The sequence below is a fragment of the Salmo trutta genome, chromosome 8, assembly GCF_901001165.1.
Source record: "Salmo trutta chromosome 8, fSalTru1.1, whole genome shotgun sequence".
Classification (NCBI taxonomy): domain Eukaryota; kingdom Metazoa; phylum Chordata; class Actinopteri; order Salmoniformes; family Salmonidae; genus Salmo; species Salmo trutta.
In genome coordinates this window covers 9,498,593-9,513,391 of record NC_042964.1, presented here as the reverse complement: position 1 = coordinate 9,513,391, position 14,799 = coordinate 9,498,593, and the positions used below count along the sequence as shown (strand labels likewise).

The following is a 14,799-nucleotide window of genomic DNA, read 5'->3' as shown; positions in this document are numbered from 1 at the left end:
CGGACTATAAGAATTGTGCCCCCCAACCCCTCTTTTACACTGCTGCTACTCTCTGTTTACCATATATGCAGTCACTTTAACTATACATTCATGTACATACTACCTCACTTGGCCCGACCAACCAGTGCTCCCGCATATTGGCTAAACGGGCTATCTGCATTGTGTCCCACCACCCGCCAACCCTTCTTTTACGCTACTGCTACCCTCTGTTCATCATATATGCATAGTCACTTTAAACCATATAAACATGTACATACTATCTCAATCAGCTGTTTTTCACTGTCTTTTTACTGTTGTTTTATTTCTCATCTTACCTATTGTTCACCTAACACCTTTTTTGCACTATTTAAAAAAAAAATGTATGGGTGGATCAGCTTAATATTGCGGAAAGAATATTGCTTCCATCAATGTAATTGTCTGCATCATTTCCAATCCCCCATATATTTTTGGGGTAAATATATATATATATCCATACACGCATGCATACAGATACACATATATACAGAAAAGCAAAACACAGCCTGCAAAATTAGTTAAAGATGAGTTTAATAACAATCAAGCAACATTGCAAGGACTATTAATTCAGGCTAGACCCAACACAAGGCTGACAAACCATTTCCAAAAATAGAGTAAAAATTACAATTGTATGTCGTCATCTAACAGTTTATTTTTTCCCTCATTAACTCAAGTAACTAAAGGGAACTGAAATAGGGTTGTGATTTTGCTGGAGCAATACAAGCATGGAGGGGAAAGGTTATTAACAGAACAAGTAAGCATCAAATCAGACTTCCTTAGAATGTAAGTAGCTCAGAGCATCTCTTAAGCCAATCAGCTGTAGGATGCAAAGTCCTATTCCCTGCTGCATCCACATGGACCTAAATTAATTGTGCCTGGGGAAAAAGCTCACCAGAAACTGATGAAAAGCACAGCTTGTTTTCTTAAAAAAAAATCATAATAATTAACAGTACTACAAAGACCCGTTTTTCAGACAAAATAATCAAGAGGGAGATGCGACGTCCAAGAAATTTGAGCAATTACACTTCACATCGGGTTCAATTAGAAAAACTGCAGAAAAATATTCAGCTCAGTGAAACCAATAGCAAGTGAATGGAACATGACGATGAATGAAGGCCAAAGCCATTGGACTACCATGCCTACAAAATTGGCTGGATAATCTGAACAGTAAAATGTCCTGTAGATGACAACAAAATGATGACTATGCTTGAGCTCGACTTTAATATATCCAATGTATCCAAGGTAAATATCCATCAAACAGTTAATAAGCCTGTTATAACTCAGAAAAACACACTAGTTATACTTTTAGGTAGAACTAAGAGGAATGAGAATAGGACATTCATAGTCCAGTCAGCAAACCAAAGCATATACATGTCTGAGGTGGGTTATTTGGTATGCAAGGTGAGTCATAAACCAATCATGGAGGGAGTAAACCCTGAAAAAAAATAAAAGCCCCAAAACAAAAACAAAAAAAATGGACAGAGAACGTATACCGAGTGATCAAAAACACTAACTTTAACAGAAACATTAAGTTAAGCAAATGTACAAATTCAACCACACCAACTCTCTCTTGTTTGAGGAGTTTCTCTGCATGCTAAGCAGGACTGTGTTTAAGAAGGTTCAGTGGGTGTTTAATTTTGGGGGGGTGGAGGTGGCGGCGCAGGGGGCATACCGAAGGGGGGCATGCCTGGCACCCCCATCCCCATCATGGTGACAAAGTTGGAGGGATCCATGGGTGGAGGGGGAGGTGGAGGGACATACATCATGCCGGCCGAGCCAGGGGGTGGGGGAGGAGGGGGAGGTGGGGCGCCAGGGGGGAGAGGGGGCTGGACTCCGGGCGGAGGGGGGACCATGGAGGGGTTGCCCATGGGGGGAGGGGGCTGGGCAGCCGAGGCAGCGGACTGTTGGGGCTGCTGCCAGGGGGGCAGGTTGCCAGTGCCAGGACTGGACGTTGTGGTGGTATCTGGGGAGGAAAGAACTTTAGTTAGTGGGAGAGACCAGAAATTACATGCTGCACTTATTCAATGCTGGTGTTCTTACTCTGTTGCCATGGCAGTGGTGCACTAGTGGCCATGCTGCTGGTGGGAGGGGGTGGAGGGGCCTGCTGTTGCCATGGAGGCAGGGGACCCGAGGGTGGAGGGGGAGGCTGGTTGTTCGGAGGTGGAGGTGGTGGTGGCATCATGGGTGGAGGCAACAGACCTGAAGACAAACAAGAGAAAATATAAACCCTTTACACTCGTGGGAATGGGCCTATATGGAAATGTTTCTTACAGAAGAGATATGAACAGAATATGCACAGTAGCAATCTAAAAAGGGAACCGTTTTAATTCTTAGACCAAAGATGGACAACATTTCATCCGACAAGACTGAATCCAAACACACTTGATTTTTATGTGCATTTTCCATTTACAGTACTTTTCCCCGCATTTGTTGATAAAGAAATCTGAAAATACTCTGGATACATTCAGTAACGTAAGAAAATACCTGGAAAATGTGGGGAAGCTGCAACATAAGACAAAGGAATTACAAGGGTTTGAGTAAAAGGTTTAATTGGGGGGCCTCCTGAGTGGTGCAGCGGTCTAAGGCACTGCATCGCAGTGATAGAGGCATTACTACAGACCCGGGTTCATTCCCAGGCTGTGCCACAACAGGCCGTGGCCAGTAGTTTCATAGGACGCCGCACAATTGGCCCAGCGTCATCCAGGTTAGGAGAGGGTTTGGCCAGGGGGGCTTTACTTGGCTCATCGCTCTCTAGCGGGACGGGTGCCTGCAGGCTGACCTTGGTCGTCAGTTGAACGATGTTTTGTAAAACCCAACCTCTCCAAAGTGTACACAGTTCCTGCCATTTCAATGCACTTATGACTCAAATAAGTATTCAATACATTTAAAAAGTAATAAAAACAACTGCAATAATAATAATAATGAGTCAACTACAAGGTGCTGGTTTGAGCTCTGCTAGCTGTGCCGTTGAGGAACAACAGGAAGGACTCGGGGTTCTTTTGATGAGAACACAGCCCTGTATCGCCGCCGTCACACAATTACTGTTGTTTACACAATCCAAAAACAGTCCATTATAAATCTGGGTCTGGTGGACATCATGTGAAAGCCTGTTTTATTGCCAACATGACTAGTTAAGTTCTAAGATAGGCTATTACAGTGTTAGGCTTTCACAATGCAATTCAGGGGAACAGAATTGGTGATCATTGACAGGAGCCATGAGTTCATTCAGGTGAGTGTGTCACAGTGAGTTTTCACCACAATAGACAAAGACTGCTTCTGTTCAGAACAACCCAGGGTACGACCACATGTCATCTTTTAACCACACATCAAGCATAGTGATCAAACACATTGACACTGAATATGACAGGTTTTATGATATGGAAATGTGAAGAGCACATTTAGACTCACGGGTGTTTGGCTTGCTTGTATGACAGACGTATTTATTATAATCTTCAAAGTCTCATCTTTCAAAATACATAGTGGCCATAATTTACAGTCTTTTCCCCGCAACAAAAAAACACCCAAAAGTTGCCCAATTAGCAGGAGGGATGGGGGCAACTTCTTGTTGCGCGCCGTTCTCAAGTTTAGAACAGCTGTCAGCCAAAACCCCATAAAGCGCTGTGAAGCAGAGACCCTGGGGTCTGACGCCATGTATAGCATGTAACTGTACAGCTATTGCGTTCCAATTTAGGTGTTTATCAACCCAGGTACGAGTGTAAAGGGCTACAGGATACAATTGTGATGTTATAACTGATTAGACTGCGAAGACCAAACAGACGGCTTCATGTGTACACGACACCACAAACACAGTTTACAAACAGGGAAAACAAAAACGGAGACCGGCAAAAAAAAAAAAAAAGATGTATTTTTTCAGTGTCTCTCTTACCCATATGGTGTCCGTGTCCCTGGCCCATGGGGGGCGGTGGGGGCTGCATCCACGGGGGTGGCATGCCGTTGTTGGGGGGCATGGGGTGTCCTCCCATGTTGGACATGGGGGGTGGGAAGTTGTGGTGGCCTCCGTGACCTCCATGACCCCCGTGGTTACCATGACCACCGTGTTGGTTGCCATGACCACCGTGGCCTCCGTGCATGCTGTGGAAGTTCCTGTTCTCAGATTGGCCGGAGTTCATCCAGGGAGGACGGCTCTGCAGCACAAACACACAGTCAGACAAGAGGCACCTTTTGGGCTTCCATGACTTGCACAGTTTATCGTGTAGTCTAAGCTTGTCTGTTGATGAAACTGAACTCCACAAAGGAACCAATAAAGTCTTCATGAATCTCTGGCATGGAACAGAAGGCCTATTTTGATGTGTAGATTTTTGAAGACAATTGAAGCTCAGGTCGTGTAGGTCACTACATTCAACTCACCGGTGGTGGCTGGTTGTTGCCTCTGTTGTGGCTGCTGTTCAGGTTGTTGGAGTGTCCCCCACCAGAGGAGGGTACAGGGGCCTCGCCCAGCTCTGCCATGAGGGACAGGTATTCCTTGTCCATACGGGCCTTGTCCTGGGCAGATTGGGGGGGCTCACCGGCCCTGGGCGCAGCAAAGGAGCTGGAGAGAGAGGTCCTTTTAATGCATGGTACGTTTTTAGAAATTGTTATAGACATTTTCTTTAGTGTTTATGTCGGAGCTATGATCACTCCAAGTACCCACTGTTCCGGGTCCTCGGCATGGACCTAGCCCCGTCATTCTACAACCCTCACGACACAGGCTCAACACTTCCAGTCGGACTGCAATGCCTCAAGGGGCAGGTTCCTGCATAATCTCTAGTACTAGATTGGGCTACCAAAAAAACTATTTTGGGTACCTTATAAGAATAATCTGATTTCAAAGTAATTCCACGTGTGCAAGCAAAAATACTTATTTCTGAGCAGGAATAATTTACGTAACAGAGTACGTAGCTGGTAAGTTACCTGGTGAACTTGCAGTCTGAGGAGATGTGGCCTGCACCGCCACACTTGGTACACAGGGTCGTGTTGGTGACGCTGCGGGGTTCAGTGCTCTGCCACGGACGCAGGATCCTGTGGGGGGAAACAGAGATGGGTGAAGCAGTGAGCACAGTTATCCAGGCCAGGCGCCTGGGATTATCCAACTTCCACAGAATGGCTGATAACAGAACATGGCAGGCTCACCTGTTGTGGTACCTGGGATTATCCAACTTCCACAGAATGGCTGATAACAGAACACGGCAGGCTCACCTGTTGTGGCGCCTGGGATTATCCAACTTCCACAGAATGGCTGATAACAGAACACGGCAGGCTCACCTGTTGTGGTGCCTGGGATTATCCAACTTCCACAGAATGGCTGGTAACAGAACACGGCAGGCTCACCTGTTGTCGTCCTCTCTCAGGGTTCCATTGAGTCTGGCCAGCTCTCTCAGCTGCATCTTCCTCAAGTCGTTCTGGTCCTCAGGGGTCTCGATGCCCTGCTTGAGGATGGTGCGGATCTACGGGACACACCATAGTGGACAACCCTTAAACATGTATGCAAATCAACATAGAAATGCATAGCACTAGCTAGTTATAGTATTATACGAGTGAACAGTGACAAGAGGTAAGCCAGTAGACCAGCGTTTCCCAAACTCGGTCCTTGGGACCCCAAGGGGTGCAAGTTTTGTTTTTTGCCCCAACACTACACAGCTGATTCAAATGATCAAATATTGATGATTGATTAGGTGATCATTTGAATCAGCTGTGTAGTGCTAGGGCAAAACGTGCACCCCTTGGGGTCCCGAGGACCGAGTTCGGGAAAACCTGCAGTAGACGTTATGATGGGCACACCTGTTCCACAGCCTTCTTGACGTTCTCCATGGTGTTGGCAGTGACCAGGGCGTGCAGCGGCTCGTCCTCCCCTGGCAGCATTTGGCCGTCCTTACGGCCCACCTTGCCCTCCTTTACCGAGCCCTTACCACGGATCATGATCTTGGCACAGCACTCCTTCTCTATGTTCTTCAGGGTGTTGCCACTGCAAGGGCACAAGTAACATCCTCAGCATGTGTGTGAGATGTAGTAAGGAATCAGCACCACCTACTGAACTACCACCCAAGACTGTTCCCGCACAGCAGGCGGTACCGGTGCATCAAGTCTGACACCAACAGGCTCCTGAACAGCTTCTATCTCTATGCCATAAGGCTAACTAAATGGCTCCACAGATTATCTGGGTTGACCGTTGTATGTTATTCATATTTTGCACTGTCTCTACGCACACACAGGGCCCTACACGCTATGCACTGATACTCCAACACACATACAAACACTTACTCCATCATTTGCACACACATTTAATCTACACACACAATCATATACACTGCTGCTACTCTGTTTATCATATATCCTGATGCCTAGTCACCTTACCCCTAGACATATCTACCTCTATCGATTCAGTATCCCCCTGCACATTGTAAATATGGTACTGGAACTGACCCTGTGTATAGTAGGCTTACTTTGTGTTCTTCTATATCGTGTTTTTTTCTACCTTGTTATTTGTAGTATTACATTGTTATTGATTACTGCATTGTTGGGGTCTAAGGCATTTCAATGTACTTGTGCCATTGAAACTTCTAGGCAAAACCCCAGACATTGTAACCCAAAGTGCCAATAGATCCACAACACAGGAACATTATACAGAACCGTCGTTAGTGGTGTGTGGGGGGGATAGATACGGTTACATATTGGGATATTAATTTGAGGATATATCATATTGTTTTCATAATACCGCAATATTATTGTTGCGCTAGTTGGCTGTACCTTCATAAAAACTCCACTATTTTTCCTTCATATCTTGTTCCCCATATCCTTTTTAAAATATAGAGCCAATGTAGTGTTAGCACTTCTATTTCTATGACTGATCAAAACTCGTTTTCTCGTGTTGAGCAATATGTTTGGAACATCAAATCGCAAGAATATCATATTGTGAGGTCCCTGGCAAACTCCCACCCCTATGGTAAAGGCCTGTAACTCACCGTGGCCCAATCAGCAGGCCAACAAAGTTGATCTCTGGGTACTCGTCCTGCGGAATCATCACCTTGTCGTTGACTCTGGTGGCTGGGGGCCTGTGGGGGATATTTGTGTTTAGTATAGTGAAAGATATAACCCAGTCTCTACACATTCAAGCCAAAGGGAAGAGTTTCTCATATCATATGCATATACTGTATCCTAGTCAAAGCCACTCCAACATTGCACATCCTAATATTTATACATTTGTTAATTCCATTCTTTAACTTTGAGATTTGGGTGTATTGTTAGATACTACCACACTGTTGGAGCTAGGAAGACAAGCACTTCGCGACACCCGCAATAGGGCACATACTTGTAGTCAGCGGGGGGCTTGAACTCAGGGTTGAGTGCCACCATATCGGTGATGAGGGAATGACGCTCCTCCTCGATCTTCTTGCGGGTGCGGTACTCCCTGGTGTTCAGCCTCTTGCCCTCGCTGTTATAGATGGGCTCTGGAGACGGGGATCTAGGGGAGGGGGAGAGAGTACAAACAGACCACCATTAATATCTCCAGCTGGAGGGAGAACTAAGACCATTGACAATCATACACAAGTTTCCCTATGTCTAAGCCTTGAATAACATTGTTACCAAGAAAGCTCTTTTTAAGGTACACTTGATAATATCATGGTCATGTCCCCGTGCCACTTCTCAGTGAAGGGGAGACAAGAGAAACAATGGTTACGGTAAGCAGTTGGTCACACTGGGAAAAAACAAATAGTCATCTCTCATAGGAATGGCTATCTGATAGCTATTTGGCTTTAGTTCCTGCATTCTCAAAGGGACATTTGTTGCTACTAGGCTGTAGCATTTGACTGGCCAAATGGTTTCTGGGATTTTATATACATCTGAAAAATGGGGACATATCACCTTGCGATACGTAATAAAGACTATTCTGAAAGGGCAACCACCACTTCAACAACTAAATCTATCTAGACAAAATGGACAGAATTAATCCTGCATACAGGATGTAAAGTAAAAGGGGTGGGCAATAAAAAATAAAAAACGTTTTTTTAAAAAGCGTTGCATTCCTAAAGGAACCGCTGGCTTTGGGAGTAAGACTGCCATAATGGATGCCGAGGTGGAGAGGGTGTTAAAGCCAGGTCCATACCTTCCCCTTGGACGGAACACCTGAAAACCTGTTTCGCTGCGTTAAAGAGGCTCTGTGCTTGAAAAAGGTTAAGGTGACAAGGGGTAATTTGGGGTTAGAGAAAATGAATTATGATTAGACGTTAACCCTTTTCATTGTGCACTCTCCCACAAGTGAGGTCTGGTCGATGAACAATTCAGGAGGAAAAGTATAGGAAAGGTTTCTTTTTATACATCTTGAAATTTCCACTGCTGACAACCTGAAACACTCCCGTTATTTGTTGGGAGTGGAGGAGTGACGTTATTAGCGTCCTGGGATGAGCTTTTTGCTGTCGCTGTGGAAACGTCTGATTAAGATAATGAAACTATGTCAAGTACAGACAACAGGGACTGTGGCCAACAAAGAGATATCAATCTCACACTCATAAAAACAACATGACATTTCCTGCTGGAATAATAATAGATGCTTATGCAAACTAAAGTGTCAGAGCCGGTCTGTGTCATTCCGGAATAGTCAGGATCAGAGGAGTTCTCCTCCAGAGCCCTTGAGTTCCACCTGGAATACTGTGGAACCCCCCCCATGGGCGGAACGTCCAGAAGCCTCATTATGGAAAACCCATTAATGACGATGGAAAAACACCCAACGGTTAAGAGTTAATTTGTCAGGATTCAGGTGGAGTCTGACAATGGTTGGACCACTTGAACTGACGAGTCAAGACCAGAGTAACACATCAGGATTTTTTTTGTCATGTCAAGCACTGGCAGAAGCAGGTTATTCTAAAGAAACCCATTACTGAAAACTAAACTTGACCTAGTTGTTCAAATTGCAAACAGTATATGATTATATAACTATTTAAGATGCTATACTCCCTTTACCTTACAGCTACCCGACTAGTCAAGGAGACTGAAATATGCATTCTGACAATCACTAAAATCTACAAATATTATCAACCATAAGCTGCTAAATGAACGATAAGATTCACTTAGATTCATAAGTATTGACCCAAACCTGCAGTGTTGAAGAAAATGTCTCCGTCAATAATCAAAATGTCACACACACAGTCAAGTCAACATCTGAGTTGACAGAATGGATAAATCAGGATGCATATACAATAAAAATAAGACACTGCACATCATTAAGATAGATGTTACAGCTAATGCAGTGGGATATATATTATATAAAATATATATTCAGAATGAGGGTAATTGTTTTTTGACTTATGATTAGTAATAATACCATCTGTCAGGAGACAATGATGCCATTTAAGAAAATCATTGAGGAATATAAGAACAATATAAACTTATGAGGCTAATTTAGATGGGTATAAACATAAGCTGGAAATACTTGAACACCAAGTCAAACCGTATCTTAACTAAAGAGCCCATAAGGTTTCTATCCATCGTCACGTTTTCAAAATTACAATTTAGATTGAAGATATATATCTAATATGGTTGGATGTCACGGTGAAATGTAATATTGTATTCAGAGCCAAAGCTTTAGTCTTCAGTCACCCTGGAAGTTATGACTATAAGAGTCTAGATGTAGGACACCCCTGTGTACTTACTTCTGAAGAAAATATAAACTGAGACAATTAAGCTACTATGTCACAATATGCCTCTACCACTAGTGGATGGATACTAAATCTACTACACTTCAAGACCTAAAGCATCTTCTGAAAATTATGTATAATTTTTCCAAAGACCAACATTTGGCGTCAAAAGAACAAGGTAGAGAAAATGTTACTGTTCGTGGGTTTAAAACTTTTCCCGACCTGTCCTCAGGGTTAACAGGGATTCCCAGGTCTCCTGTACGCAGTTTACGAGTCAGGTCTTCAATCTGCAGTTGGACTGGAAGAATTCAGGTTAGGAAAGAAAAACAAGAAGGATGGAGAGAATTGCAGTTACCACCATAACATTCATCTGGAAACAGTGCATTCTAAATTAGAGCACCGTCTCATTTGTTTAAAAGAGGCAAAAAAAAACACGATTACAATGAATGATTAAACATTTACATTAAAACACAAGGGGAATAAAGTGTACTTCTGAATTCCAGCAAATATTCTACAACAGTAAAACCCTTCCTCATTTCCAGGGGAAATGGACGTACCAAAATGGCCATGCAAAACTCTATAGAGCCAATTCATTGAACGGAAAGTGAACTGTCATCAGGAAATAACAAGCCCCAGGATGTGTTTCACATATGCAAGGATGTTATGTACATATGCAAAATTTGGCATCCCATTAATGAAGGAAGGGTTTATATGTACAGCAACATTTCAGAGGATCATTAGAGCAGGGTTACGTGCCTGCCAGCATAAATTAACCACATTCCAAACCCTATTATATGCATTTAGATTCATTTCAATTTGTAATATTATTATAATAATAATAAATGTGACCTTTGTTATACGATCGTAGTTAATTGTGGCTTTAGTAGAATAGGGAAACTCGATCCACAATTCGTCCTAACACAATATAACATTAATAAAGTTCAATGAGCCAATAGAGAGTCACTGTCTGCACACCTGTGGCTCTACAGCCAAGGAGCTATTGGTTATGTAAAATAGGAAGGAACAAAAATAAAGTCACTCATCACATGCACATTTCTATAAAGGAGTCATGACCAAATGTAACCCAGTCCCCCCCAACCTCCAAAAACTCCCACCCCTTCCTGACAAGACTCAAATGAGATGAACACAGCCCCTGTGAATTGATATTTCACTGCCATTTCATCTTACACGCTTCCAACAAATCCTTTTGTTACTTCTTGTGTGGTTATTGTGGTGAATGAACAAAGGAAAAATAAAAAGTAAGAACAGAAGGCAGGCACAAATGAATGTTTACATACCAAGGAAGACCAACCATTAACAATGACTCAACATCAATAACCCATTCTGTTATTGACATGTAGACAGACTCAACCGAAATCTGACTTCCACTTTATCCAAACCCCTCCAAATGACACACATACAATACAGGTTGGAGAGGTTGGATCAGGGGGCGCCGGTGGAGAAGTTGTTGTGAGGGGTTAAGTGCCTTGCGCAAGGGTACAACGGCAGGCAAAGGCATCTAGGATTAAATACCAGCCGCTCTAAGGCCTGTTTGGTGGTGTTACACTGCTGCTGGAATGCATTTAGAGTCAAGATGACCGTTTCTTAAACTAACTGGGTCTTAAAACATCCAAATTAGTGCCTATTCTAAAGGATGCACAGGAAATTAGTCTTTTGCCATTGAAGTAGCATTGCTCATACACTAAACTCACATGTATGATATCAAGGAAAATTTTAGCATGTCACAAGGACATCATTGGTTGATCCCTTCATGCCAAGGGGCAGTGGCACCTTTCTTTTTTGCTAATGGGTGTCCAGTGGTATGCAAACCTTGATGCCACAAAAAAAAATTAAAAACTTGCTAGAGGAGAACCACATTACTGTACCTCCTTAGGATAAAGGCCTTATTTTGCACTCCCCATCCACAAGTTAGTATACTCAGTTGTTTAAAAATACTGAATTTCGTTAGGTAGAGCAATACAATTTCACACTATAGCTTGAGTTTTGTCTATGTATTGGCAAATACTGTACTTGAATCACCTTCAATGCAAATCAACCCTTTCATGGTTATGCACTAGTCAGGACATTGCTCTCCCAAAGTGGGTATATGTGCGGTGAGTGACTCAACACGGTCTGTTTCAATATGCTCTAACTGATGAAATTCAGCAAACATGTCATTAACTATACATAACATTTCAATACTCAGAAAGCGAGGGGGGAAAAAAACACTAGGCAACTGGATCTCACAGAGACATGTAAAGAACCAGGCAGTTAATCCTGTAAATCTAAACACTAGCTAGTAAATTCATGTACAGTACAGTTCTGTTATATAGTAGTGGACAAGTTAGCTAGTTACCTATATAGGCCTTCTCCTGATCCCGAGTCAGTCCAGGCGGGATGACCGTGGGCATACCAGGAATGACTGTCTTCTGGTCGGGTGTTTCACTATTCCAGCGGCTCCTTTTCCTGGCTTTTTTCTGACCAAAGTCTGACAGATGAGAAAGAGGATATTCTCAACGTGGTTCTTATACATGTTGACTGATAATGTACAATTTACGAATTCCTAAAAACAGACACCTAAGTAACGTTAGTTATTAGGCCATCGTCTTTTTAACTACCGTGCATTGTTTCTTTTTTTGCTAACTACACGTTTTCAACTGCTAAATGGCCAGTTAACGTTGAACCAGTAATAACAAATATTGTGTTTAACGTTAGTTACATCGTTGGCTACAATCCTGTTCACTTCACTTGGCACATATTACTAATGTACGAAGTGTATTTCGCATTGCAATGATTAGTTAGATACATTTCAGCATCTGAAACATCGATAATGTTGGCTAGGAAATATGGGGTGTTAGCAAGCTACTTTAGCTGCTCAACCCACAATAGCCTAACACTGTGAAGGACTTTCTCCACGCTGTTTAGCTCGCTAGCTAGCTAGCCTAGCTTACCTGACTGAGACTGCATTCCGGCACCTTGGGGTGGTTGTGGTGGGGTGGGAAAAGCAGCCACCGCAGTAAACACCGGGTGAGCTTGCGGGAAAGACACGTTTGGAATTGGTGGCTGAAAATTCGGTAGCGAAGGAAAGGCCACAGGAGGCCCGGGTGGAGGCATTAACCCCGCACCAGGCCCAGCATCAAAGCCTCGTTTAGCGCCGATACTCGGGTGCAGCTTCCCTAGAGGGGTTGCATTCGCTCCCGTAGCCATTTCCAAAGGTGCTCTGTTGTATCAAATTAAAGTAGGTTACCAAAGCTTGTAAATAGATTAAAGACATCCACAACCTTCTCCACTCGAGCTGGGGAACATAAAATGGCGCACAGCGAAATATCGCAAAGGAGGATACCGAGAACCTGTACAGCGAAACTCTACTATTGGTATAGACCAGTGCCATCCTAAACGTTCCCGCGTTTCATTGGATAAAACAAATAGGGTCAGTCTGCCATTCCTTAACTTCCTCGAAAAACGATTGGACGTTCACCATGACAATCATTGGGCCACACTCTTTGATTGGGTCTTGAATGTTGACGTCTGCCTACCATGACATTCTTTTGCTTCTTGATCCACCATAACTGTTGAGAGCTGAAAAAATAAACAATGACCAAAGAATGTTGGCCATCCCATTTTGTTTGCCCATAGTGGGACTATCATTTGTTTTTCAACAGGAAAATGACCCAAAACATACCTCCAGGCTGTGTAAGGGCTATTTGACCAAGAAGGAGTGTGATGGAGTGCTGCATCAGATGACCTGGCCTCCACAATCACCCAACCTCAACCCAATTGAGATGGTTTGGGATGAGTTGGACCTCAAAGTGAAGGAAAAGCAGCCAACAGGTTCTCAACATATGTGGGAACTCCTTCAAGACTGTTAGAAAAGCATTCCTCATGAAGCTGGTTGAGAGAATGCCAAGAGTGTGCAATGCTGTCATCAAGGCAAAGGGTGGTAACTTTGAAGAATCTCAAATATGAAATATATTTTGATTTGTTTAACACTTTTTGGATTACTACATGATTCCATATGTGTTATTTCATAGTTTTGATGTCTTCACTACTATTCTACAATTTAGAAAATATTAAAAAATAAAGAAAAACCCTTGAATGAGCAGGTGTGTCCAAACGTTTGACGGGTACTTTATTTGTACACCAAATAAAAATCTAAAAGCAACATAAGACAATTTCAATGAATTTACTGAGTTACAGTTCATTTAAGGAAATCCGTCAAGTGAAATAAATTGATTAGGCCCTCATCTACTGATTTCACAAGACTGGGCAGGGGCACAGCCATGAGTGGGTGTAAGCCCACTAACTTGGGAGCCAGGTCCAGCCAATCAGGAGGAGTTTCCCCCACAAAAGGGCTTTATTACATACAGAAATACTCATCAATTTCATCAGCTGTTCGGGTGGCTGGTCTCAGACGATCCCGCAGGTGAAGAAGCTGGATGTGGATGTCCTGGGCTGGCGTGGTTACACGTGGCCTGCGGTTGTGAGGCCGGTTGGACGTACTGCCAAATTCTCTAGAACAACGTTGGAGGCGGCTTATGGTGGAGAGATTAACATTTAATTATCTGGCAACAGCTCTGGTGGACATTCCTGCAGTCAGCATGCCAATTGCCTGCTCCTTGAACTTGGCACATTTGTGGCATTGTGTTGTGTGACAAAACTGCACATTTTAGAGTGTCTTTTCTCCCCAACACAAGGTACACCTGTGTAATCATCATGCTATTTAATCAGCTTCTTGACATGTCACACCTGTAAGGTGGATGGATTATCTTGGCAAAGGAGTAATGCTCACTAATAGGGATGTAAATAAGTGTGTGCACAAAATTAGAGAATTAAGCTTTTTGTGTGTATGGAACATTTCTGGGATCTTTTATTTCAGCTCATCAACATGGTACCAACACTTTACATGTTGCGTTTATATTTTTGTTCAGTATATACAGTTGAAGTCGGAAGTTTACATACACTTAGGTTGGAGTCATTAAAACTCGTTTTTCAACCACTCCACAAATTTCTTGTCAATAAACTATAGTTTTGGCAAGTCGGTTAGGATATCTACTTTGTGCATGACACAAGTAATTTTCCCAACAATTGTTTACAGACAGATTACTTCACTTATAGGCTACCCGAAACGTTTAACCCAAGTTAAATACTGTCTTTC

General features: G+C 43.1%; 1 protein-coding gene and 1 non-coding gene across 3 annotated transcripts; both read right to left on the bottom strand.

Moving 5' to 3' along the window:
- Window positions 1–529: 529 nt before the first annotated feature.
- Window positions 530–12,851, bottom strand: LOC115198155 (splicing factor 1). Of its 2 annotated transcripts, XM_029759894.1 has the most exons (12): window positions 12,596–12,851; window positions 12,001–12,132; window positions 9,867–9,942; window positions 7,322–7,474; window positions 6,975–7,064; window positions 5,794–5,977; window positions 5,344–5,459; window positions 4,927–5,034; window positions 4,384–4,564; window positions 3,902–4,160; window positions 2,056–2,214; window positions 530–1,978 (listed from the first exon to the last, which is right to left on the bottom strand). In XM_029759894.1, the coding sequence occupies exons 1-12, from the start codon at window positions 12,849–12,851 to the stop codon at window positions 1,647–1,649; spliced, it is 2,046 nt and encodes a 681-aa protein (XP_029615754.1). In that variant the 3' UTR covers window positions 530–1,646. The 2 variants fall into 2 exon arrangements, with proteins under 2 accessions (XP_029615754.1, XP_029615755.1); XM_029759895.1 differs by lacking the exons at window positions 9,867–9,942; window positions 12,596–12,851 and having other exon boundaries at window positions 12,001–12,098.
- On the bottom strand, window positions 4,634–4,765 carry LOC115199278 (small nucleolar RNA SNORA17). The gene has a single exon (XR_003879372.1). It is a non-coding gene; the product is annotated as a small nucleolar RNA SNORA17 (small nucleolar RNA).
- Window positions 12,852–14,799: the final 1,948 nt, after the last annotated feature.